Source organism: Lissotriton helveticus, chromosome 8 (genome assembly GCF_964261635.1).
Source record: "Lissotriton helveticus chromosome 8, aLisHel1.1, whole genome shotgun sequence".
NCBI lineage: Eukaryota > Metazoa > Chordata > Amphibia > Caudata > Salamandridae > Lissotriton > Lissotriton helveticus.
This window is the reverse complement of record NC_136069.1, coordinates 1546897151-1546920971: the sequence shown is the minus strand read 5'-3', so window position 1 is coordinate 1546920971 and position 23821 is coordinate 1546897151. Positions and strand designations below refer to the sequence as shown.

At 43.6% G+C, this 23821-nt stretch overlaps 1 protein-coding gene and 5 non-coding genes across 6 annotated transcripts; all 6 read left to right on the top strand.

The window, feature by feature from the left end:
- Positions 1-593: 593 nt before the first annotated feature.
- LOC144773494 (small ribosomal subunit protein uS3) lies at positions 594-17813 on the top strand. The gene is made up of 7 exons (XM_078658540.1): positions 594-715; positions 3654-3784; positions 4307-4400; positions 10347-10441; positions 11088-11275; positions 11949-12169; positions 17750-17813. The coding sequence occupies exons 1-6, from the start codon at positions 686-688 to the stop codon at positions 12164-12166; spliced, it is 756 nt and encodes a 251-aa protein (XP_078514666.1). The 5' UTR covers positions 594-685; the 3' UTR covers positions 12167-12169; positions 17750-17813.
- Positions 4052-4196, top strand: LOC144774616 (small nucleolar RNA SNORD15). The gene has a single exon (XR_013600389.1). It is a non-coding gene; the product is annotated as a small nucleolar RNA SNORD15 (small nucleolar RNA).
- On the top strand, positions 5076-5212 carry LOC144774640 (small nucleolar RNA SNORA29). Its single transcript, XR_013600408.1, has one exon. It is a non-coding gene; the product is annotated as a small nucleolar RNA SNORA29 (small nucleolar RNA).
- Positions 10501-10645, top strand: LOC144774620 (small nucleolar RNA SNORD15). The gene has a single exon (XR_013600392.1). It is a non-coding gene; the product is annotated as a small nucleolar RNA SNORD15 (small nucleolar RNA).
- Positions 11624-11769, top strand: LOC144774618 (small nucleolar RNA SNORD15). Its single transcript, XR_013600391.1, has one exon. It is a non-coding gene; the product is annotated as a small nucleolar RNA SNORD15 (small nucleolar RNA).
- On the top strand, positions 17475-17620 carry LOC144774621 (small nucleolar RNA SNORD15). Its single transcript, XR_013600393.1, has one exon. It is a non-coding gene; the product is annotated as a small nucleolar RNA SNORD15 (small nucleolar RNA).
- Positions 17814-23821: the final 6008 nt, after the last annotated feature.

The window sequence follows — 23821 nt, the reverse complement described above, 5'->3', positions numbered from 1 at the left end:
CCACATTTTACATTCTTGGACTTTGCTTTTACATATCTGAGAATTCTGGAAATTGTGGTCTCGGTTCATTTTAATTGAACCATTTGGACTAACAAACTTGATAATGATATGTAAACATCAAAGTCCATAAATGGAACAGTGGCAACGCAGTGACACGGAGCCATATGTTCATCCTACAAGTAACCATTTTATTTGGGAGAGAAATCACCTCACCTATCCAAGACGACCCGTTTCCAGTATATTAAGGGTCAACCTAGCCTTTAAAAGGCCATATATAAATGCCAGCACCTTTAAAATAATTACAATCCGAACAAACATATCCGTGTCAAAATAAAACACACATTTTAGAATAAAGCATTAAAACAATGAATGCTACTTCATATTAAACATGTATAATAGGAAAGAGACTAATTGAACGTGTTTGTTCTAGTTTCGCGACACTAGCGGCTACACTTGTATTCCATTTCCTTGCGAAAGAAACACACAATTTGATCTACTGCGAACAATACTCGATCTCCCACCAGTCACTCACTCGCGGCCTCTTTTTATTTCCAACTTGAGCTGTCGCACACCAGTGACGCGCCATTCAGTGCGTCCCACTTCGGATAAGTTCCGGATTACAGCGAAGCTTATAGCTACTTCCGCCGGAAGAGCCCTTTCTTTCCCTTCAGCGGCGCTGTGCAAGATGGCGGTCCAAATTTCCAAGAAGAGGAAGGTGAGCCGTATTTAATGTTGAAACGGTAACTTCTGGTTGAAGAAAGCCCTCTAATAACACTGGGAGTGTGTACCTGGGATTTGGCAGATCGCTATGGCCCTACAGTTGTTCTTGTATCATGCTTTGATAGCTACGGATGGCCTCGGATTGCGGCTGGTGGCGGTGTTTTGCTCCCCGCCTTAGACATCGCCTGTGTCGGTTGAACCTGCTGTGCGTGCTATGTATGACCGCCTGCAAGAGGCTGTGGATGCCTCGCTTCTATAATTTACGGTAACCACCTGGCTTTGATTAGACGCTGCCATCCAATGTATTGCTTGTTTTGTGAAAAATCAATAGTTTTTGAAGCTAGAAAGCTTGTACTAACTGCGTGTTAGACCGTCCTTTTATGCTTTCCTTATGACCGGTTTCACTATAAACTGCACCCTTTCAGAGTTTGTTGCCTGGTATTACTATATTCAGGTAAAGTTGCCCCTCTCCGATTTCCTTTCAGATACAGATTTCGAGCAGTTGCACAGGTTTAAGTTGCCTTGTGTAGTAACGGTTCCATAATCACAAGCAAACATCTTTTCAGTAGGCCAATATGTTCAATGTTATGCTGCTGGTTTATGAACCTTGTGATGAGCTCACACCACTGTAAAGTAGGTTGCCTGTAGCCTAAGTAGCTGAGAAGAAACTCATTAACGGGGGCTTTCTAAGAGTCCCGTCTGAAGGCCGGTGTTAATTACCTGTGCACGTTGTAAACGCTTCCGGTCTACTGCCGGAGCTTTCCGAACGTTGAAAATGGAAAATAACTTCTAGTCCGACTAGTGGAGTAGATGCTTGATTGAGGCTCCCAGCGTTAAAAACAATAGTGGGCACTTTTGAAAGTTTTTTCCCCTCTATTTTCTTGAATCCTGTATGGTTTGATCTGGTGCATAGCCAACACAGAAATGGCAGTGTAGACGAACTAGTTGAAGGGTGTATAGTGACTTGCGTAGGTTTAGGGATACCGGGTCCCAGTCTTTAACAAAAAGCAATGTGACTGTTATTTGAAACTTGCATTGCATACAGTCTAATAGGCTGCTACAAAATGCGGAAAAAGTTTAAGATAAAACATGCTTCCAAAACCTAGATTTGAGTAGTGTAAGCAGTGCTATTGTTTTAAAAACGGTCGTTTTAGAAATGCTTAACAGCTCAAAGAATACATGTTATTAGGAAGCTTCAAGCCATTCCATCAACTAATCCCAATATCGTCTTCCAAGCAGGTTTCCCACACTTTTTTTTTTTTTTTTTTTTTTTTTTTTTTTTTTCACGCATGCTGGCAAAAAGGCATGTTTAGTCACTTCAACTCCTGGTCCCTTGCAGCATGTCTGACTCGTCCCTGTGCCTAAAGTGGAGATTGCAGAGGAGGGTTGGCTGTTATTTTTTGACATCAATGGGGCTATACCACTTTATGAAGACCATAGTTGGTTACATCTCGCTTTAAGGATTGGAATGTTTTGTGTACCAGAAGTGCTTTTGATATCCGCTGCTCTATCCTGCAGATGATTGCACGAGCGTCTGGATGTCAAGGGAAATGGTTATTTTGGCACTTAACTGTGGTGAGAACACCACTTGACTAATGAGATTCTGAATGTCAGCCAGTTTAACATTGATTTTAGAGTGAAGTGTAGACTAGAGTATTAAGATGATTGCGGAAACTTTTCAGACACATGCCCTAAGTAACAGATCTGGGTTGAATCCATCATCGTTCTTTAGCTCACTTTGCCACCTCAGTTCAGACCCAGCTATATGCAAATCAATCTTGACCCTGTGCCTCATGGGAACAGTCCAGCCCAAATTGCCAATCTAGGTCTTCCCTGAACCAGACTCAATCATCCTGGGACCGCTTTCGGTTAATACCCCTCATCAGCAAGGCTAGCTTGAATCTAGTGGCAAAGTGAGCAAGGGGCCCACTTCAGGTATACCCTGCCAACAAGAGTGTAGAGTATTAAGATATCCAGGTTTATCAACCTGGAAGCCCCTTGGGTGGATGAATGCGGAGTAGTTTACTTTGTGCCCTTGTTTCGTTTGCAACATCGTTAAGAGGATGAGGGTGTTATTTCCACGCATGTGTAACTAAATAAGCTAGTTCCCCATGTTGGCTTTTAGCCCTAATCTCAAATCATCTGTATAAATTAAAACATCTGCAGTAATCATGCACGCAATGTTGGTGAATGAAGGCCCTACAGCCATACGTACTTCAGTGTTCAGCCAAGGGTTGGATAGGTTGTGGCCTCACGGTCATAGCTGCTGACTTGAGATGAGGAACCAAGTTCCAGCCTGACATCAGCTCAGCTTCTTGTGATTCTGGGCAAATCACTTAATCGCCCCAAGAAATTAACGTCCCTGTGTAACGTAACTGGTGCTCATGTGAAGCGCTCCAATACCTTTTGAGTCGAGTTTGGTGTGTTATATAAATCTGCAAAAAAAAAAAGGGTTTTTGGGAGGGGGAAGCTTTCTTAAGTTTTTACATAGCAGTCTTAAGTTCTTAGTAGTGTGGCTTCAATTTAACTGCAACAACAAGGTAATGAATGGAATGCTTGAATTAATCTGTCACTGTCAATCGCAAATTTTTCTCCTGCCCTCCACATCAGTTTGGATCCAGCTGTGTGGAAAGCAGTCTTGACCGTGCTGCAGTGGGATACAGGCACTTTATTTTGGGGTCTATTTAATGCTGCATTCTACTGTCTAGGTTAGGGGGACATGTTTTAGACAGTCCATAGTTGCATGCTTGTATTTTAGCAAGAACTCCACTATTCTTATTTCTAAATGTAATTCTCAGCAATCTCATTTTTTGGCTTGATGGATCGATCCGCTGTGGTTCTGCTGTCATGCGTTTCAAGAGCTTAAAAATAGCATTACATTGCTGTTGCTGGAGAATTAAACTTATGTTCTTTTTTTTGTTTTTTTTCTTCAGTTTGTTGCTGATGGCATCTTCAAAGCAGAGTTGAATGAGTTCTTGACTCGTGAGCTGGCTGAAGATGGCTACTCTGGGGTGGAAGTCAGAGTTACACCAACAAGAACTGAAATAATCATCCTTGCCACCAGGTACGACACTAATCGTAGGTTGTCCTCTTTTAGATTAATGTAGTTCGGTATTTATGATTTCTAGAGTAAAATGGATTGTTTTGAAGAACGGTAAAGATCTTTCAAAAATAGCAGTCTTGAAGTTGCTGTATGAAAAAGTCTGTGCTTTCAACTGCTGGGAAAATGGGTCAGACGAAAGATTGGTAGCAGGGGTGGTTAAGCAGATTTTCGGTCAGCCCTGTGTTCTTTTTCTCTGAATTACTTTTGCACATGAAGCATACCACACTCCTTCAGTGATGATACGATGACGAGTCTGTAAGGACACTTCTTGCTCGGGTGCCTAGCTCCATTTCACGTTCTGTGCCGTGGACGTCTAGGCCTCGGGCTTGGCTTGTTCTTTAATTGATGATCTAGAGGCATTTGTCTGAGAAGGATTTCTTTGCCACAATGCTAGTGTAACTCGCTTTTATGTAATTAGTAAGCAACCTTTGCTCTTTCCGCATAGTGAAGAGAAAAAACTAACCATCGCCCATCTGTTTTTAGGACCCAGAATGTTCTGGGTGAGAAGGGTCGTCGTATCCGTGAACTGACTGCTGTTGTTCAGAAGAGGTTTGGTTTTCCTGAGGGTAGTGTGGAGGTAAGCAATATTTGTAGAAACTTCAAAATTGCTGTTAGCTAAATTTTTCTGTTCTACTAATTAATTTGTCAAAAATGGTGACATTGATAATTGTTGCTCAATGAAAGTTTCTTTAATGCAGTGCGTCTATGCTATTTAATATGCCAGAATGTGTCTTTATTTTAAGTGAATACATAATTGCAGACCTATCCAGCCAGTCGCATTCCACCTTCGAACATCTTGTCTCCTGTCTGCTTTTAGATCACCTGTCATTTCTTAAAAAGGCCTCTTAAATAAATGGCGCTGTACTCTTCCCCCATGTGTTCACATCAACAAAGTCTGGTAAATGATGGATCATTTATTTCCCATCTTAATATGTAGAAATGTATTTCACTTTTCTGCGTTATAGCAGTCTGAGTGACCGGGATCCCAAGCTCTTCTGTAATGGCCAGCAGTGGTGTACTAGACACTAACTCTGAAGTGCAGCTCCACATCTTTTCCTTATCTGCTTGGGCCTTAAGAATGTCTTGACAGTAGGGCCAACCTTTCATGCCAATGTAGTTAGTTGGAATCTCGAAATAGTACTCGCATTTACTTTCATCTTAATTGACCTATGACATCTTGTACTCCTCTTTTAACGTGATCATTTTCCTATTGAGAATTATTTCAGCTTGTCATTTGCTTTCTAAGAAATAACGTCCCATTTTAGTACCGCTTCCTTCGGTTTACAGAATAAGCGGCTATGCTAATGGGATAGAGTAAACCTGCCATCGTCTGAAGGTGATGATGGATTTTGACTGTCTCTCCTATATGAAATGGTTGAACAAGTATTAAGAAAAGATTGCATTTTATTTAATAAATCTTACAAGAAATGGTTATTACTAATTCTTGCTGCGTAGCGGATGCATGCCCTTTATGAGATCCCAGAAATGATCTGCTTTTTAACACATTATTGGGGTATGCTGAAGACTTATCTAATGGGACAGTACCAGGCCTGAAATGGGATAAGTGGTGGCTTTGACAATAGTATAGTTTTCGAAGGGAAAAGTAAGGTCCAGAGATCATCATACTGGATATTGATGCCTAAAATCTTGGAGGAACTTTTGCTTGAGGCTCTGGACCATATCAACCTCGTACTGAACAAGTAGAAGTGAAGGTGTAAGCATATGTTCCCCTCTTCCAAGATTTTTTATTTTTATTTGCACAGCTGGATAATTCCTTTTCTAAAACGCAACACAATCCAATTTGGTATGAGTGAAGGGAGTTCTTTTTATTTTCATTCATTGCTTTGTCCATCAATTTCACTCTTGTTTATTTTTATAGACCGTTGGTTACAGAAGAGAACCGCCGACAAGTGTTTCGCCCTATGTGGCAAATCGAGCAGGGCTTTCGCAAGGCCAAACGTGTACATAAGTCATATCTGACAGGAGTTGAAAATATTCCAAATTGCTTCAAGGTAGTCTATGAACAATATCCAATGTCTTAATAATATGCTTCCAAAGGAATCCAATAGGCGGACACTTAATTCAATTCTATACCCCTTCCCCTAAATAAAAGCTCCTGACTGGATAGCTCCTTGATGGATGGCGGTCAAATAATGGAATGGGCCTCATGTGTTCTTCACCCAACTATGGAATCGTGCTCAGTACCGTCATGGATTGTTAAAAAGGCGAGGACGCGTTTACGCGTGTGTAAACTGCATGCCACGCTAAGAGCCCACGGGAACTAATAATACCCGACTCCTGTTTTTTTAAGGTGTAAACCTTACCGAACTGAGATGTATGATACCTGATCTGTCGGAGATAAACTCGCGAACCCTCGGAGTTTCTCCTCGCAACAGACAGGCTGAAAACGTGTCCTTGCCTTTTTAACAACCCATGATGGTACTGAGCGCATGACGCTATAGATGGGTCAAGAGCAAGTTGTGCCCATTCCCTTATTTGACCGCCATCCATCAAGGAGCTATTAAGAGCTATCCATCCAGGAGCTATTAAAGGGCTTTTTGGAAGGGCGGGGGAGTGGGTGGATTGAATAACGTGCCTGCCTGCCTATTGGCTTCCTTTGGAACCATATTATTGAGACCTTGGATATTGTTCATATTCTACCTTGAAGCAATTTGGAATATTTTCAACTCCTGTCAGATTATGACTTATGTACATAATGTTTGGCCTTGAGAAAGCCCTGGCTCGTTTTGCCACATAGGGCAAAACACATGGCTGTTCTTGTCTGTAACCACTGTCTATAAAAATAATCAAGAGTGAAATGGATTGACAAAGCAATAAATAAAATAAAAAAACGTGGAACAGCCAAATTCTGGCCCATCGATCTCAAAGAGCGAGAGGGGACATATGGGGTCAATAGGTTCATGAGAATAGGTGGGGCCGTGCCCTTCAAAATTTTAAAAGCCAGGCAGAGCACCTTAAACTCAATCCGCCGAGCAACAGGCAACCAATGGAGCGTTTGCAATGCTCTGGACGCTGAGCAACGTTTGGGCAATCCAAATATCGCTCTTGCGGCGGCATTCTGCACTTGTTGCAGTCGCAGAAGTTCTGCCTTATTCGTGCCTGCTAGCAGAGTGCTGGCATAATCTATCCTGGATAGTACAGAGGCCTGGACCACAAGCTGTCTAGTGGGGGCATCGAAGAATTTGAGCACCGGCCTGATACCCCTGATGATGCCAAAACAGGAGGCCGCCACCCTCTTAGTCTGGCAGGTAAAACTAAGTGTAGGGTCCAGCCAGACCCCGAGGTTTAACTCCATAGCAGGAGAAGGGATCAGTCCTAGCTCGGGGGGCCACCAGTTGTCATTCCACCATCCAGGTTGCTTCCCAACCACCATCACCTCTGTCTTCTTTGTGTTCAATTGGAGACAGTTCTGACTCATCCAATTGGCCAACGCACGTAACCCCTCACAGAAGTTGAGGGCGTCCATGGCTGAGTCCACACTTAATGTGACCGCCAGCTGCGTGTCATCCGCATAGGACACCATTGTCAGGCCCCAGCGTTTGACTACCGCAGCCAGCGGTCTCACATATAGATTGAAAAGAGTGGGGCTCAAAGATGATCCCTGTGGGACCCCCAAGGTGAGCGGGTGAGAGGTGGATTTACCGGGTGGTATCGCAACCTGAAAAGATCTATTAGAAAGGAAGGAGCGGAACCACCCTAGAGCCAGACCACTGACCCCAGCTTCCTCTAACCGCCGCAACAGGATTTCGTGGGACACCGTATCGAAGGCGGCACTCAGATCTAACCGCAGGAGTGCCGCTGTTCGTCCGGTGTCCAACACGGAGCGCAGATGTTCCACCATGTATAACAAGGCAGTCTCCGTGCTGTGGCCTGCACGAAATCCATTTTGCGTGGGATCTAAGATGTTAGCTTTGGCAAGATGGTCGGCCAGGATCCCATTCACGTGGGCTTCGGTGACTTTAGCAGCCCACGGAAGCAGTGAGATGGGGCGATAGTTCTCAGGTTTTATAGGATCTAGGGTAGGCTTCTTTAGGATGGTTGTAACTACCGCTTGCTTCCACTTGGTGGGCACAATCCCTGTGGCCAGTGACATGTTAATAAGGGCCAACAAGGGTGAGCGACAAGTGGCCTGCATGTTTTTGAACAGGGCCGGTTTGAGGGGGTCTGCAGGGGAGCCAGATTTAATTTTTAGGCTCAATAAATCAATCAATCCAATAGTTGGATGGGATTAGGAGGCCAAACGGTATAAAAATGACCACATTGGCAAGACACCCAACCAGTGTCAAGTAACTCTTTTTTTTTTTTTTAGTGAGTGGAAAAAACCTTTTATGTACAGAATAGTGAGTAAGATCTTGGAATGAGTTTTTTTTCCCTCTTCTGTGCAAACTTCCAATGTGCAGTGTACAGACCCCGTGCCATGGTTGAGATACTAAAGACGATTTTAAAGGGCTTCCCTAAGCTTGGCACAAAACTGGCTTGGGCTTTTAATGGTGTTCACTTGTAAGCGCACGTTTTGGCGTTCTGCTCCGGATTCAGAACACTTTCTTTTTTCAGGTTACATTCTCAGGGTGCTGTGCTTGCAACTTAGGCCTTTTCTTACAATACCCCTAAACTGTATAAAATATGTCCTTGCTGTACCTTTTTTTTTTTTTTTTCCTTCCAAATTGATCACCCTTTTATCTTTTGCATAGCCTCTATTTGAGTATAGCCTCCTTTCTGTTTCATACCTGTGTGCCACATTCCCCCGTGGTGGACTTCTGCAATTGGTTGATGCCTCACTTCATATATAGAAAAACCTCCCCTCTTTAAAACCCCCATCCCTGCATTCTAACATTACCTAATCTCTACCAGTTTCACCAAAAACCACATGGCCCCCATTCATTATCACTTACCTGGTAATAATCTATCCAAAACTGGAGTAAGTGCATGTAAGAGTACATGTCTAATCTCAATATCCACCAGGTTAATCGCTACCTTTGGTTTCTGAGGATGAGTACTAATCGCCGTAAAACGATTCAACGCCTCGACGGGGGTAGTATGTTCTATATAAATCCAGTTACTAAACGAGCATTGAGAGAGACTATTTATTTATTTTATTTATTCAAAGTTTTGTATAGCGCGAACAAGATCCTTACAGATATCAGAGCGCCTCACAGAGACATGGGTAGGGGCAGCAGGAAAGAAGAGGGATAGTGGGAGCAGTACAATAGTCACCAACATAGTAGGCTAATAATAACGTACAGAAAACATATCAATATACAATCAAGTAGACAAATAATATAAGACGGCACAAGTCATTAATCTCACTGCAGAGGTTTTCAGGTAACCCTAGGATGTGTGAATGGCTTATTACCAAGTTCTTAGGCTAGAGAGAACACGGAGTGTGGCATCGGGAGGGTGGTTCAGTGGACCAAAGTGTATCATATGTTGGGCGGTAGTAAGAGGTAGCGTAGTAGTGTCATCATCAAGTAGAAGTATAGTGCCAATGGACAAGGACAATAGTCTTGCCTCTGGTATCTGTTGGCTTTTCCAGTAGCTGGTTAGCCATGCTGTACAGCATCTCCATGCTTTGCAGATTTGCTAAAGAATCAACCGAAAAGACTCTATGAAGCAAGTGCTTTATTTACTGAGTTGGATCAGTAAATTAATGAAGAATGGCAAATTTTTACTTTCTGTAAAAAAGTGCTGGTGTCACTCTGGGCAGAGGTGGGGTAAGCATCACAAAGGACACTGGTGTGTGCGAAGTGGGGCGGGGGGGGGGGGGGACTGGCAAGAAAAATGGAGACGGGTGAGTTTACGCGGATAAGGCAATCCTTGGGAGAAGATCATGAGGGCCAGCACATCATGGGGAGAAGCATGCAGGTGACAAAGCAGCAGTCTGACCACATGAGCAATGCAGTATGGATGCAGCTAGAAAACACATGCACTTAGAGAGGACTTAAGCCCAAACCCATGGTGAATGGGAATACGCTTTCAGTTTGCACCCAATACGTGCAGGCTGCACGCCAGTACAGTCTGCTCTGCGTCTTAAATGGTGTAATATGGGTTTGATGCCCGAGAACTTCTAGTCCTGAAAATCACTTCAATTAATGGGATATTTGTTTTCAGTTGCCTTAAAGGGCACTTTAACCGTAACTGTTAATATTTCATTTTCAAAGCTTCGTGGACCCTCAAAGTCCCTGTCACCGGTTAAGAACCAGTGGTTTACAGTACTTCCTGTTCACTAAATGTGCAGTACAATTTACCTACCTTTGCTTAAATAAGTAGCATCAATTACACCTTATTAAACGTGGCCTATTGTAAGTTGTGTTTTTTTGTTCTTAGGCCAATGTACCTTCTAGCACTTATAAGTGTTGTAATTAATGCTGGCTGCCAAGGACCTCTTAAATCCTTTTTTAGACTGCTTCTTTAAATTTTCAATCCTAACTAACCATTTCCCACTCTTAGATTGGTATTTACTTTGTATGCCTTTTAAATGTTTTCAAATTTTTTGTTTCGACAGCTCTATGCTGAGAAAGTGGCTACAAGAGGTCTGTGTGCCATCGCCCAAGCGGAGTCTCTGCGTTACAAACTTCTGGGAGGCTTAGCGGTGCGTAGGTAAGCTGTATTAACTGCATGTATCACTTGTGCTTGAATGCTGCAGTCATTTGTATAACCTTCAGTGATGATACGATGACGAGGCTGACAGGACATGTCATTGTCCAAGTGTCCGGTACCACGTCACGTTCTGTGCCGTGGTTTTACGGCCTTGGACTTTTATTGTCCTGTAATTGATGATCATGAGGCATTTGTCTGAGAAGGGATTTCACCAACATTGCAGGTTATTTGGCAAGTAACTTCTTTGTAGAGACCATTTCCACAATGAGCCTTAATCTCATTGTTGTGCTCTTTACAAATTCGCACCCACTTGTTGCTATTGTAGCCCAGGCGTTTACAAACTACGCTTTTGGATTCTTTCTGACTTTATATTATGTAAGGTCTATGTAAAAAAAAAAATGCAAGGTGTCTGGTGAGCAGAAGAGTGACTTCTGATGAGGTTATTGAAATAGTTTATCGTGAGCCAATTGGGTGTGGCCCAGAATGTATACAAACCGTCGTTCACTAAACACATTTCCCTGCGTTTTGCATTTCTTGATTTCTCTAAGTGGTGTCACTACAATTTTAGATACTTAAAAGCTTGATAATTTAGGGCTTGTAATTTGTTCTGTTAACATGATTTATAAATGTCAGTTCTCTTTCCCAGAGCTTGCTATGGCGTCCTGCGTTTCATCATGGAGAGTGGCTCCAAGGGTTGCGAGGTGGTGGTCTCTGGTAAACTTCGAGGCCAGAGAGCCAAGTCCATGAAGTTTGTGGATGGCTTGATGATCCACAGTGGAGATCCTGTCAACTATTATGTTGATACTGCAGTCCGCCACGTGCTGCTCAGGCAAGGTAAGTGCTTAAATGCATTATTGATCTGGAATTTAAATAGTTGGTTTTGTTCTACTTCGATATACTACCTCACTAACAGGTTTCAGTGGTGGATTTCAATGCGTTTCTATGTTAGGACTTTTATTTAAATTAAGTCACCTGACCGTTTAGGCCCACTGAAGTTCATGCCATTTTTGCTGGAGGATTATCAAATTGCTTGGGCTCACCAGTGTTTCATGAGACTTTCTGTTCCTAAAATGTTCCCCGAAATTAATTAAGTATTCTGGTAGAGCCATAGCATCAACTGAACCCTCACAATTTTGACTTTTGCTTAGGCAGCGCCATGGATCGCCAGTTTGTTATTAAACCCTTCCGTGATGATACGATGACGAATCGGAATGGACATATACTTCAAGATTCTACCTGTTCAGTGCCACGTTCTGTGGTTCTGTTTTAGGCAGTCTTGAGGCTGTGTCCTTTTTCATGAATGACCCTGAGGCATTTGTCTGAGGAGGGTTAATGAACTGCCAGTCCTGTTGCGCCTGTCATTACCAGCTAGTATCAGTCTTTAGGGAGAACCTTGAAATCTATCCCAGTTAAAAAAACTTCTATCCTCATATTTCATCTTGTGGATTTTAGAATCGACAGTACAAGTGTATGAGATGTGGCATTTCACGGTCAATGTTGTTTACAGGTGTGCTTGGGATCAAAGTGAAAATTATGCTGCCATGGGACCCAAGTGGCAAGATTGGGCCCAAGAAGCCACTGCCTGACCATGTCAGCATTGTGGAGCCCAAGGATGAGATCCTCCCAACAACTCCCATGTCTGAGCAGAAAGGAGGAAAACCAGAACAGCCACCACAACAGCCGCAGCAACCACCAGCCATGCCTCAGCCAGTTCCTACAGCCTAATGGGTATGTTGTTATGCCGAACACGAGTTTGTCTTCTACTATGACACTAATGAAGAATGTCAGTGTGCTGCTAGGTGCGTGTAATCTTTTAGTTGCAGTGCCCCAAATTGCATTTCAGCTTTCTTTGTGTTTTTGCAGTTTAACTTAGGTGACCCATGTCATTCCTTGAATCTGCTGTGAAGTTAACCAATTCCTTTCTCGGGTGCACTTGTTTCTGGATATATTTCCATCTTTGGTGCTCATATTGCCTGGCTTATAAATTATATTTCGTTGGTGGGGAAAGTTTCTTTATCTGATTCGTGTTAGGAGAAAGTCTTAAAGTACATTTTTATAAGGGAGCATGGAGAGAACCGCGCCAGAGTTCATTGGTTTCAGGACTCCATGCAACATGTTAGCTTTGATAGTCAAGTGGGATAAATCCAAATTATGATTCATTAGATTCTGGCCAAGCCATGACTGTTAATACAAGGGCTCCAATACCCCATGCTGCTTGTGCTGTAAGGACTATATACTCTTCTGGCGACTGGGTTGCGGCACAGACTTAAACCTTGTTTGTGGCCATGTTAATACTTAGTGTAGCAATTCAACTGCACATCTGCCTGCTGTAGGCGGTTTTCGGGGTTTGGCTTACGTTGTGGCATATTGGTCTTTTGTCCTCGTATCTGCAAAACATGGAGTGTTCCCAAATGGTTCTTAGTCACTGAAATTATGCTGCATATGAGCACTAAATTATGCGTCTGAGTTGACCAAATTTTCCGGCAAGAAAGGGCAAATTATGCGGCAAATTTTTGACTATACTTTATTTGTAACTTTTGCAAATGGTAATGCAGCCTGGCCTAAAAATTCACCTTGCTTTTTTAATCCCCAAGTACCGAAATAAGCAACTGAGAGACACTCAGTTAAACTTTTCGAAGGGCCTTATGGTAGCACATGACTGCACGTTTTAAGTAATTTGACCCGTTTGAGCTATAATTATTATTTTTGGGGGCATCTGCAGATTGTTGCATATGGATACAATATGCATTGGCACCAGTTGAAAATGATAGGATAAAAGCATTGGCATTTGGTTGGTTTCTCGTTATGCTGGCCTGATTTATCTTCAAGTTGTGTAAAGATTTAACAGGTGCAAACTGGTCCCCATGACAACGTCTGCTTTCTTAAAGTATGTAGGTGGTCAATTTTTCCAAATTGCTCTTTGATCTTCATAGTACTGCCTCTGCAAATTGTGCTCTGCAAAACTAATATATCCCGCAATTACAGTCCATTAAGAAGTCCTAACAGTAGCTTGGCTCCTAATCTTTTTTTTGCAAATCAGTTATCCCTCACAGGGGAGTGGTCAAGCTTTAAGTGGTGTGATTTGGGTGCCCTTTGATAAGCGTGGCTCAAATCCACCTGAGCGACTTACCTCACTCATCTATCATTCTCATATAATAAGCCAGCCGAACAGTGGAGAAGAATTAGAAATATATTTATTAGGCCATAAGATTCATCTGCAGATGGGCCCCGTCCGGTCTACACCCCAGGGAGTGCACCGAGAGGACCGACCCATCCCATCATGACAATACATTATAACATAGCATGGCAGGGTAAGGACACGCCCAGACTGGAAAAGTACTGGGCTCAGCAGAGGGCGAACAATAGCCTCACGCAAGAAGCATCTGCACCTGCAAAAGCAACATTTTCTCTCAAGGCCACGGAGCCGAGACTCTGCTTCTCCAGAGCATGGAAACATTTCTGCAAGAAAAATACCCAAGGCGAGAGATGCTGAAACCAGGGATTTTCCCCTCATAAGGGAGGGGGGAAAACTACCATGAGACATTGGAGCTGCAGAGCAAATGTCGGCATCAGAAGTCTGTCTGCCATAGACAAGCCTCTCTCTCTCTTATGAGAGAAGTTGAAGCTTGCATATTACAAAAATAGCTCAGTGGGTTGCAGCACATGAATAATAAGCTGTAACTGCATATTGGTTAGACACATTAGGTTAACATATTCATTCAGAACACAATCAAAAGAGCAACCCCAGACACTCAGCTCCATGGGCGTTACACCTTCCTGCGAAGACTTCTCTGCCTTCTTTATCCAAAAAACTGAGAGAATAAGAAGCGATCTCCTCAATGACGCTATCCTGTACTCCAACCCCCGACACACAGCAGTGCCACAACCAAAGAACAATGCTACTTGGTCATCCTTTGGCACCTACTCCGAAGAAGAAATTGGCAGACTGCTCAGCACCTTGAAACCATCCAATCACCTCTCTGACCCCCTTCCTGCTTACGCTGTAAAAGACTTTCCCCCTTGGCTTCTCCCACTCTGGTCTAAGATTATCAATAGCTCTCTTCAACAAGGATCCATCCCCAACGCCCTCAAAGTAGGGCAAGTCACACCGCTACTAAAAAAAAAAACCAACAGCAGACCCCACTGATCTAAACAATTACCGCCCTATTACAAACATTCCCACTCTCGCTAAACTGTTGGAAAAATGCGTACAGCTACAACTGACTAAACACATAGATAAGTTTGATCTCCTCAACGCTCATCAGTCAGGCTTCCGAGCAGGGCACAGTACCGAAACTGCCATGACTCACATAGTGGACGACGCCCTCCAAATCCTAGACCAAAACGATACCTGCCTCCTCATCCTTCTGGATCTCTCCTCAGCATTCGATACAGTTAAACATGAGAACTTACTCGAACTGTTAAACACAAGAATGGGCATATCTGGGACTGTTCTCAAGTGGTTCACCTCATTTCTACACAACCGGACACAAAGAAACAAAAGCAACAACCTGCTGTCCTCTCCGGTACCTGTATCGCTAGGCGTCCCTCAAGGATCCTCCCTCTCCCCAACACTCTTCAACCTTAGTTATGGAACCTCTCACTACTTTGCTACAGGCATCTAATGTTCACTTTCACATGTGTGCCGACGACACCCAACTTTATCTCAAAATACAATCTCCCAAGGACATCATGCTTCTGAACACCACGATCAGAAACACCCAATCCTGGCTTGCTGAGAATCTCCTCAAACTCAATGCTCTGAAGACAGAGTTCCTCCTGATCTCACCTCCCGCTAAAATATCCACGGCTCAAACATGGCTTAAGCACTTAACGGCTCTAAATGTACAGCCCATCGTCGTAGACTCAGCAAAATCTTTAGGCATAACACTTGACACCAATCTCAACATGCAGCACATCAGCAAGGCAACCAAAGGAGCGAACTTCCAAATCAATACCCTGAGAGAACTTAAACCCTTCCTTCCTGCCAAAGACTTCCAAACTGCAGTACAATCTATAGTCATCCCGCACATAGAATACGGTAGCACCGCCCTCTGCGGGCTCCCCCTAACTACAACGGCACCCCTAAGAGCGTCCCTTAACGCCGCAGCGAGACTCATCACCGGCTCAAACACTCGCATATTTCCCCGGACTTTAAATCACTGAACTGGCTACCTTTTGAAGCCAGAATACATCTGAAAATCGCATGCATGACAAACAAGGCTGTTCACATGAACTCACCCGCCTACCTCACTCAAAAGCTGACAATTTCGGGTGGCTCTAGAACTACTAGAAGCACAAACAATCTTTTGCCGAAACCTCGAAGATTTCGGAAGGAAGAAACATATAAACGCTCCTTTTCAGGAATGGCACCCAGGATCTGGAACTCGCTCCCTCCTGAAACAAGGCTTATCTCCTCCAACACACTTTTTAAGAAAGAAGTTAAAGCGATCCTCATGGCTAAATACACATGATCTACTATTCCGTATCACTCATGAATCTGCTCTGTAAGACCTGCCCGACCCCCCTGGTCTATTGTACTACCTGTATTATCGAGTTACTTGACTGTATACGCTCACTCTTTGTATTTTGTTATGTTTGACGCACTTGTGTGACTATGTATATTGTTATATTGTTGACGCACCTGGTTGACTTTGCACACTCTACCCACACCACCTCAACGATCCCTACTTCTCTACTACTGTCGCACCTGTGGGACTATACATCCTGCACACACCCACCTCAACTATGCCCACCTTTAAGCTCTAAATATTTTAAACACGCTTAAGCAAGTATATGCTCCTTATTTTTGTACTTTATATTATTGACGCAACTGTTTGTCTATGCACCGTGTACCGACACTACCTCACCTGTGACCTACTTCATGTTCTTTGACCTACCTATGTAACTAAGCACCTTGTACCTAACTACCTCAAATATTACTTTGTATATACTACTTATTACTTTGTATTTTTATCCCTGTGTCCTTGTAAAGCGCTCTGATCTCTGCAAAGATCTTGTTCGCGCTATATAAAACTTTCAAAATAAAATAACCTCATTAGAACATACTGCCACAGGGAAATTAGTATCTATCACCTTTCTCTTATTACCAGTATACCGTATGTTAACATTTCACACTTGGACACATCCCATAATCTGATGGAATCCCAGCGCGTCAGTCTTGGAGTCCTCTCCCTGCCAGTCATGTGCTATCGCATGACAAGCGCCCAGTCAATGCAGGGCACACCGGAAAACCCCTTTGCTTCTTGTGGTAGCATGTGAGAGAATGTTCAAATAAGTGTCCCCGTAGCGAATGGGTGTTGTATGGCCTGGTGGGACATTCATTTTAACGTTCTCGGAGGGCGTTGACTCTGAGCGTCGAGGAAAGGGATTGCAGGATACTGGTCGTTATTGCAATAAAATCTGATGAACGTGGTTACAGTTTACGAGAATCCACATGGCCGCATCATGTGCTGTTTAATTGGTGATCTTATGTCTTTGGTCTGTAGGTTTTTAGGTCGCAGCCTAACAGACAGCACAGTTTACGTTTTCTAAAAACCACTTTGGGACTTTCAGAAAGTTGACCTAAGAATGCATTCCGCCTGTTGCTTGCTATTGGCTTTTTGGTTTGTAACTCGTTTTTTCTTGCATTCAATTTGCTGGCTTGATTTTCATCTTCCTCGTGTGTACTCTGCCTCAGGGCCGAGCCAGACTTGAAATGGGACTTAAGTGTAAGCACCTGCTACCCTACCCCAGTGTACCAGCTATTGAAATTGCGAGTATCCTCTTTCTAAAATGTTAAAATACCAAAGTCCACGTTCATATGGATTCTCAAGTAATATATACCCGATCTTCAACTGCAGTTAGGAGTTTGCTTGAAAAGCTCACGCTGTATTGATATAAAATAAAACTAAGATGTGCTTGTGGTATAAAGAGTTCTTAATCCTCCTGCAATCTGTGTTTTCTTAACACTGCTTTATAACTGGGACTACTTTTCACCACCATCTCTTTTCTTGCGACTCATTTTGAATCCTTTCAGTGATGATACGATGACGAGTCAGAAAGAACATGTTCTTTTCTAAGTTAACTTTTCCAGTGTTACGTTCTGTACTGCTGGCTTAGTTGCATTAAAGACATGTTCTATCCCTTGATTGAACTCGAGGCATTTGTCTGAGAAGGGTTAACCGTAATGTTGAGCAGTATAAAATGCATTGGAAAACAACAATGTTCCCAGCCTTATTTCATCAAGTTTGCAAAGCTGTGCTGGATTAACACCTTCTTACTGGGTTTTCTCTTCTTTTTTTGCAGGTCACGGTGCGCCTGAGAAATGTCTGGATACAGAGCTGTAAAAAATAAATATGAAAGACCAAAATAGTTGTGTTGAATTTTTTTATGGTAGTCTATCCTCATTGAGTGGGCAGTTTATGGGAATTGGCATGTGGAGCTAACCCCATGTTAAGTGTCTTAACCTATTGGAAAAATGTAGTCACCAGTGAATTCCTAGTAGGACGGTGTTCACATCCTCCTTTGTACAGCGTTGTGAAGTTATTTTATAAAACCACTAATAAATGAACAAAGTGGAGTCTTGCCCCACCCCGGAGCTGTGCCCCATACCTGATCCACCAAATCATAAGTGATAGTCATGCAAGTAGAAGTATTTAATGAAAGTAAGCTTTAAAATTACAGGATAAGCGACTGGCAGTGGGGAGGCACGAGTCCTAAAATAAAACTGCTTTTCAAGCGAGGCAGTAGGGTATAATAGCTAGAGGACAGTGAAGTGCAAGTGTCTCTCAAGCAAGTTAACGGGAATGAATTCAAAACTTTGAAAGGAGATGCACTTCATGTGTGGACAGGCAGTACATTTCCTCCTGAAAGTTGCTAAAAGATCTGCATAGCATGTTTATTCACCCCAGGACTGAGGAGTGGCGAAATCTGTTTTTGCAGCAGAGAGTGCTCCTGAGATTCTGGGTGAGATTTGTGGGTGTTGAGGGTTTTGAATGTGTAGCAGACAGTTCTCGCTGTGGATCATGCCTAGTTTGGCAACCATTTATACGTTCCCGTTATTTCAAGTTTGTAAGTAACTTGACATTTAGCCCTTTGAGGAGCTAACCTATTGGTAGCCCATACCCCAGATCACTTGAAAACGAAAAAGTTTGTTTCTTGGTTTAAGGTTGTGGAACGTGCGGATTAGCCAGGCCTTCAGTGTGAAAGAGCACCAGATCTTTTCGGGTAGTATGTTAATTTTAGAGATGTCCTAGGTCGATAGCTGTGTCCGGCGAGGGTGTAATTAAAAGATATCCAGTCTCTTGCATATTCATTTGAAAAGTGTTTGCTCCCTGCATCTATAGATTCCGAGAAATGTCTTTTAATTTGGGTAGAGGTCTTCAAAACTGGGTTGCACCCCCATGGGTTAGTTGCAGCATCCTTGGCGTTGGTGCAAAGTTATATAACCTCTTAGGACTTTAGGCCACTGGAGGGGCTGCTGGTGGGGTGATGCACCAGTGTAATTTTTTAATTTAAAATAGCCTAGAAGTAAACAGTTGTTACCAGACTTGCTCGCAACAGGTGTTAAAAATGAGTTGGGATGTAGGATGCTAAAGGACTGATGTGCAGTAGCTTAGTTCGCCACCTTTTGCCAGAAGAATTCCAGGAATGTTTAAAGTGTTGGATTGCATAATCTTGCAAAATGATAGCGTCAATTCCGAGTTTAGATGTATGTTTAAATGAAAAAATCTAAAATGGTTTCTTATGTGAATTGCTGTTGATTATTTGAGAAATACACTTTGCTCCCTGTTTGGACCTGAAAATACCAGCCATACTGCTAAACTACTTGCTTGTAGTAACCCGGTTGACCTGCTGAGCAGCTTTTGTGTCCTGACTTCTAGCGGGTGTCTGAACATTATCCAGAGGTGAAAAACTACTACAGTTCCCCCGTCCAGGGACCTAGAGGAGGGAGTCCTAGGACTGTCCTGACAGTAAGAACTTCAGAAAAAAAAATCCCTTGCTGCCATTTAAGAGAAGCCATGTTTTCAATTTCCTATGAAATAGTGATGCAGGGCCCAGGATACGAAGTACAAAAGAGCTGATTTCAAAGAGATTGAACTCCCCTTTCCTCCTAAAGATACCAAGTACCTGAAGAGGAAAGGGCCTGGTGAACCAGGACCAAGGACTTGGAGTATCCTCATAATTGGCAACCAATGAAAGCTAAAGTGAGTGGCAGCTTGTTTGCATCAGGGTAATTTCAGAATTGGGTGCGCAGCTGCATTCTGCACCACTTGCAGCCATCTAATGAGACCTTCAGATAGCCCGCATTAGAATGATCCTGTCAAGCGGTTAAGTGCTTGAACCACTGTCTTCCTTGAGTGAAGTGGAAGCACGAAAAGGAATTGCTTGTAACATTAATTCATAAAGTGCACGGCTACTAAAGAGTGTTCTGGGGCTGACAATAGGGCGGGGCGGCGGCAAACAGAAGGTCTCGTTGGAGTCTGTTCCAGAAGAGGACCTAGATAGGAAAAGGATCTCCAGCCCATTCTGAGGCATTCAATACGGGTGACCTTAGCCAGGTGCCCTTAAGTCGGGCGAAGGGTGTAGGCAGGGGTGTAAGTACTCACTCGTTAGTTGAGGTGTGATGCCCCTGTCCCATGCAAGGCCTTGTACATAAGGACCATAGCTTTAAACTCCACCCTCTGTTTTAGTGGGAGCCAGGGGGTCATGTGGGACCTAGGAGGAAGTTTGAGCATCAATCTTGCTGTGTAATTCTGTACCACCTGTAGTCGGGGTGGCCCAAGCACAGTTCATTCCCATAGTCTAATCTAGACTCACCCGTGGCCTGCCCTACCTTTCTGCCAGCAGCCTCGTATAAAAGTGGGAGACATATTTTCAGCACGCTGAAGCAGGACCCAGCAAGACTTTGTCTGCGGAAGGAAGGAGAGGGCGCTATCTACTTTAATACCAAGATTCTTGACCGTCTGTGGAGGGCCAGGGTGGGGCAGGTTGTTTGGCCAACAGGCTTACACAAAGTTGTGGGGGACAACTCCAAAGGTCACAATCTGTTTTGTGCAGGTTGCATCTCAAATGGTGCAACTCCAGCCACTGAAAACCCTTGGTAAGACAACAAGAAATCAGTTTACTGTCTTAGTCCATGCCTTTCTTGCATGTAAAGAGCAGCTGTGTCATCTGCTTACGAGATGACTTTAGAGCCAAGAGACTCCGAATGTAGCAAGTGGTGTCAGATATACATTGAACAGAGTAGGACTGAGGGCCATGCCCTGCGGAACACCCACCGGCAAGGTCTGGCTTGAGCTGTATTCAGTAGCAGCCAGATTTCCTGAGTTTGTCCAGGAATGATGCTAACCAGCTGATGGCCTGGTGTCTGAACCCTATCTCATGGAGGCGCTCCAGAAGTTTGAGGTAAGGCACGTTGTCCAGTGCCACTGTAAGGTCAAGCAGTATCAGCATGGCTTTACCTCCCTTTTGAAGTTGCTCTGGACGTGCTCTACAACTTCAAGTCGTGCTGTCTCGGTGCTAAATTGGGGGCGGAAGCCGGATTGAGTAGGGTGGAGAATAATGTTCTCTTCCAGATACATGGAGAGTTGGCGATTTAACTCCTTTCCAGAATTTTAGAGCAAGCGTGGAGGAGGGAGATAGGCCTGTAGTTTACTGCTTGGTTAGGGTCAGATGCATTTTTTTTTTTTTTTAAGCAGCGGTAAGACTTTGACCTTTTTCTACATAGAAGGAACCTCCCCTGTAGCCAGCGAGGTATTAAATATGTGGTTCACAGAGGAATTGATACTGTGCCACCATCTTTAGCACCATAATGAGGCAGGGATTGAGGGGGGGGGGGGATCCTTAATGAAGCGGAGCAGCAGAAAACAAGCTGACAACTGCAGATACCAGAAGTTGGAAAGAAAGTTGATTATCAAACTTGACTTCAACATTTTTAGCCACTAAGATAGGCAGTGTATGCGATGGTAGAGTTGTTGGCCAACCCAACTCCTGCCAATTGGGACCCCAACAAGGGAATTTCAGTCTTACCTGAATTGCACTTCAGCTGGCTCATGTGCATCTAGTTATCGACTGCATGCAGGCAAAATTTAAAAGATATCACAACTCATGTGAGCCGCTCTCGAGAAGCAGCTACTTTACCTCAATAAGATGGCCAAAAGACCTATAGGCTCGGAGAGGCGCTCCATGGCACCCTGTGCTTAAGTGGTTTGATTGAAGATGAAAAATTTGCCAAACGTACCCAACTGCATGACCTGAAGTTTAAAATGGATTCAACCCAGCCCAATACCTGGCCTTAAACCACCAGATTGCCAAGATGTTGCAAAAGGATGGAGTAGGAGACTATCGAATGCTGCTTAAAGATCAAATAAGATAATAATGGCATTTTCCCCTTGCGAGGGACAGCTTGATCTGAACCTACATTTCGAACAGCCTGTTTCTGTACTATGCCAGGGCTGTAACTTACATCGACTGTTTATTTGAAAGGTTTTATCTAGTGCTGACTAGCACCGGAGGTATCCGAGTGCTTTACATGTGTGAAAAACAAGATTACAGGAGTTGCGCAAACAGCACATAATATAATCAAATAAAAAACGTTCCTTTGAGGTCTAATAAACAGACGTAGCAAGAGCAGATTCACTGATATATAGTGGTTGGAGGGGGGGGAGAGATTAAGGGCTGAGCTGTGGGTGATGTAGGTGGGGGGGGATGGTCAGCCGGTAGGGGCTTTAAGAGGGAGGAGGTGGGAGTAGGATGGGGGTCAATTTTTGAGGGTACCAGGGATTGTATGACCTATTTGAAGTCTTCAGGTGGGATAAAGAGTTTGATTTTCTTCAGGTGACGGAGAGTGAAGAGAGCTCCTTTAGCAGTGTGATGGAAAACCCTGAGCTCCTACAGAAAATCCAAGATCTGAGTATGGACAAGCTGGTCAAGCATTTTAGTTGGGGGGGGGGGGGAGAAATGGCTGAAAATTAGATAGCAGATTGGGGGTCCAGGAATAACTAGTCTGTTTACAAGAAGCTGGCACCGTGGCTGTAGACAGTCATTGATAACCTTATGTAATTTATAACCAGGTTGTTCACCTGAACCACCAGAATAGGAGGAGAGCAGTCTGTCGGTGAGCCAGATTTTCATTTCTGGATTGTCCGTGTTTACAAGTAGGCACAACAATCTATGCTTTTTTTTTTCCTCCAGGCAAAGAAAAGGTTCAAGCAAATTCCTCTGAGTTACAGACTTCAAGGATAAGATCATTTATATTCAGTTACAAAGTCCAGGAGAAGGAGAAACCAGCATATTACAGGCCTTAAGGGACCTATCTGTAAATGTTCTCTGGGGCCATTGGAACCAAAATTTGATTTTAAATTCTAAATAAGAGTTGATTTACTAGCAGCATGGTAGGACCCCAGGGATGCTTTATAAATGGCCTTGCGCGAAGTAAAGTAGTTCTTGCACCACTCTCTCAGGTTTCTCGCATGCCCTCCTTTCCAAGGCAAGAGGGGAGAAAACCAAGAAGCAAAGAGGTCACGCTTCGGCTCCTTTAGCTTGAGTGGGGTCAGAGCCTCTAATGCAGGGGCGGCTGCTGTTAAAATAAACTGATGGGGCAGTACGGGGCTGGAGATTGATTATGATCAAAAACCACTTACCTCGCACTGCTACCCACATCAGTGAAAAAGCATGAGGAAGTCGATGTGCCACTCTAACCCAATCCAGACTCTTCAGCATGAGAGCAGCTCCAAGGTTGGTCTGATCTCCCTGGTTAGTTGCTCTTAAAGTGACTTGTAGCCTTTGGTGTTTTTCAATCCTGCTGTACAATACAGCTGGGTTGGGAGAAGTCGGTGAGCATGATGGTTTGGCCGGCAAAGCCATCATGCGCACTTCCCCTGATAGCTGTCACTCAGGGTGCCTGACCCGCCCTCTGCCGCATCGGCTGTCAGAGAAAAATAAAACAATATTTTATTATAGTTTTCCTTTTCTTCTGCAGTGATTGGAGTGCCGCTTCTCTGCTATTATGGAGGAGCCGCCATTGCTCTAAGGCAATTCAACGCAGCCATTAGCAGCATAATTTTTGTAATTAGTAGTTCCTGAGAGAAAAGAAACTGTTTTGGTAAGGAACTCCGATAGCGACTTTGTTATTTTATTCCAGGGGCGAAAGAACTATTTACTTGCCTGGTTTGTTGAAGAGTATCTTGAAGAAACCATCGACAAGGAATGAGATGATGGTCAGACCAAAGTACCGCAAATCAAGGAGGAGGATAGTGTCCTGGAAATGGAGGACTCTGCCTCCTATCTTAGCTGCAGTCAACCAAAAAGAGTCCCCATGTGCTATTATCTTTCCACTCTAGGTAAGGTAACTAGAAGGTTTTCTTAAAATAACCC